The 1,641-nt window shown below is 65.6% G+C and overlaps 1 protein-coding gene across 1 annotated transcript in view; it reads right to left on the bottom strand.

Annotated features, from left to right (window-relative positions):
- Positions 1–535: 535 nt before the first annotated feature.
- Positions 536–1,641, bottom strand: part of MNEG_12242 (starch synthase) — a gene marked incomplete at both ends in the record, with an annotated part of 1,754 nt that continues 648 nt past the window's right edge. The window contains 2 exons of the mRNA XM_014039285.1: positions 536–596; positions 934–1,185. Of these exons, the coding sequence (XP_013894739.1) occupies positions 536–596; positions 934–1,185 (313 nt within the window). The remainder of the gene's footprint in view (positions 597–933; positions 1,186–1,641) is intronic.

Genomic DNA, 1,641 nt, shown 5'->3' with positions numbered 1-1,641 from the left:
GAGTCGGCGCAGCCAGCCTTGCCCCAGGTATGGCCCACCCCAGGTCGCACAGGAGTGATACCAAGGCAACCAACCGGCGGCCGCCAAAATTGCAGAGTGATAAGCAGCGCAAAACGCTCTTGAGGACACCCCCGCCGCGTTGAAAGGCACCCATGTGCCACCCTAGGGTGGTCTTACAGCAGCCCTGCTGTGCAGCCCCACCCCTCCTCAGCCTCGCACGCCGCGCCCGGCCCCCATCAACGCGGGGTGCCAGGCCCAGGCCGGCGTCGCTGCAGCCATTGATCTGCCCGCGCGCCAGCGGTCATGAACCGGCTGCCGCAACACGCCAACAAGCCTCAACGGGTCAGGAGTGCACGCGACGGCGTCCCGGCCGATTACCGGGCCCCGCGCGCGCGCATCGCCGCGGGCACCCCTCACTTGCGACGCCGCATCGTAGTGCGCCGTCGCCGCAACGCCGCCGCGCGCGCTGCGTGGCGCTATGAAACGACGGGATGGTGACGTCATGGAAACGTCACCGCCAGCCGTTGTGACGTCATCACCACGTGAACTTGGCCGCCACAAGCACCTCCTCGTACACCTGGGCTGCGTGGTCCCAGCTGTGGTGGAGGCATGGTGCGATTGGGATGGAGTGTGTTGGTTCGATTACGGTCGTGGGGTTGCAACAGGGGGTTGAGTTGGATGCGCAATGTCACCCTGTCGCTCCGCCACTGCGAAACCGCTACACCCAATTTTGCACTCTGCATCGCTCCCAACCTCCTCCCCCCCGGGTGGCTGTTCAACCGTCCGGAAACAGCCGGCGGACAAAAAAAATAACCTCAACCCCTCAGACACAAACACGTCCACACACCCACACCAAGACACACATGCGCGTGCGCATGTACACGCCCACCCACCACCCCAAAAACAGGCACACGGGTCTTTTCCCACGCCCACCTCAGGTCCTGCTCCATCCCGCGCCGCTGCAGCGCCACAAACGCGTCCCTGTGCTCCCTGTACGTCACCAGCGCGTTGTGGATCTGGCCCCGCATCTGGTCCGCCTCGGCCCTCTCGAACGTCCAGCCCGTGCCGGAGCTCTCGAAGGGGTTGAAGGGCTTGACGGTGTCGCGCAGGCCGCCGACGGCGTGGACGATGGGGGGCGTGCCGTAGGCCATGGCGTAGAGCTGGTTGAGGCCGCAGGGCTCGAACCTTTGAGGGTGGGGTTGGAATGAGTGTGTGTGTGTGCGTGTGTGCGTGTGTGCGTGTGTGCGTGTGTGCATGTGTGCGTGTGTGCATGTGTGCATGTGTGGTGTGTGTGTGTGTGTGTGTGTGTGTGTGTGGGTCTGTGTGTGTGGGTGTGAGCAAGGCATGGCTGCAAGGGGCTGCAGTTGCAGGGATGGCTGGGCGTCCGCTCCACACCTCTCATTGCTCCGCACTCCCGAAAGCACCCGACCAGCAGGTGTTTATGTGCAGTGGATTGCATATCCGCCGCGATGCACTGCACACAAACGCCCTCAAACCACCCCGCACACGCCCGAACAATAACGACCGTCGCGCGACCGCCGCTGCCCACGACCCCTCGGGGATCCGCGCAGGCCCCGCGCCAGCTCCCGCGCCGCCAGACGCGCCCCGCTGCAGGGGGCGCGCGCGCGCGCCCGCCAAGCG

This window comes from Monoraphidium neglectum (assembly GCF_000611645.1).
Source record: "Monoraphidium neglectum strain SAG 48.87 unplaced genomic scaffold scaffold03141, whole genome shotgun sequence".
Taxonomy (NCBI): Eukaryota; Viridiplantae; Chlorophyta; class Chlorophyceae; order Sphaeropleales; family Selenastraceae; genus Monoraphidium; species Monoraphidium neglectum.
The sequence above is the reverse complement of the archived record's forward strand: the minus strand, read 5'-3'. Positions and strand labels throughout refer to the sequence as shown.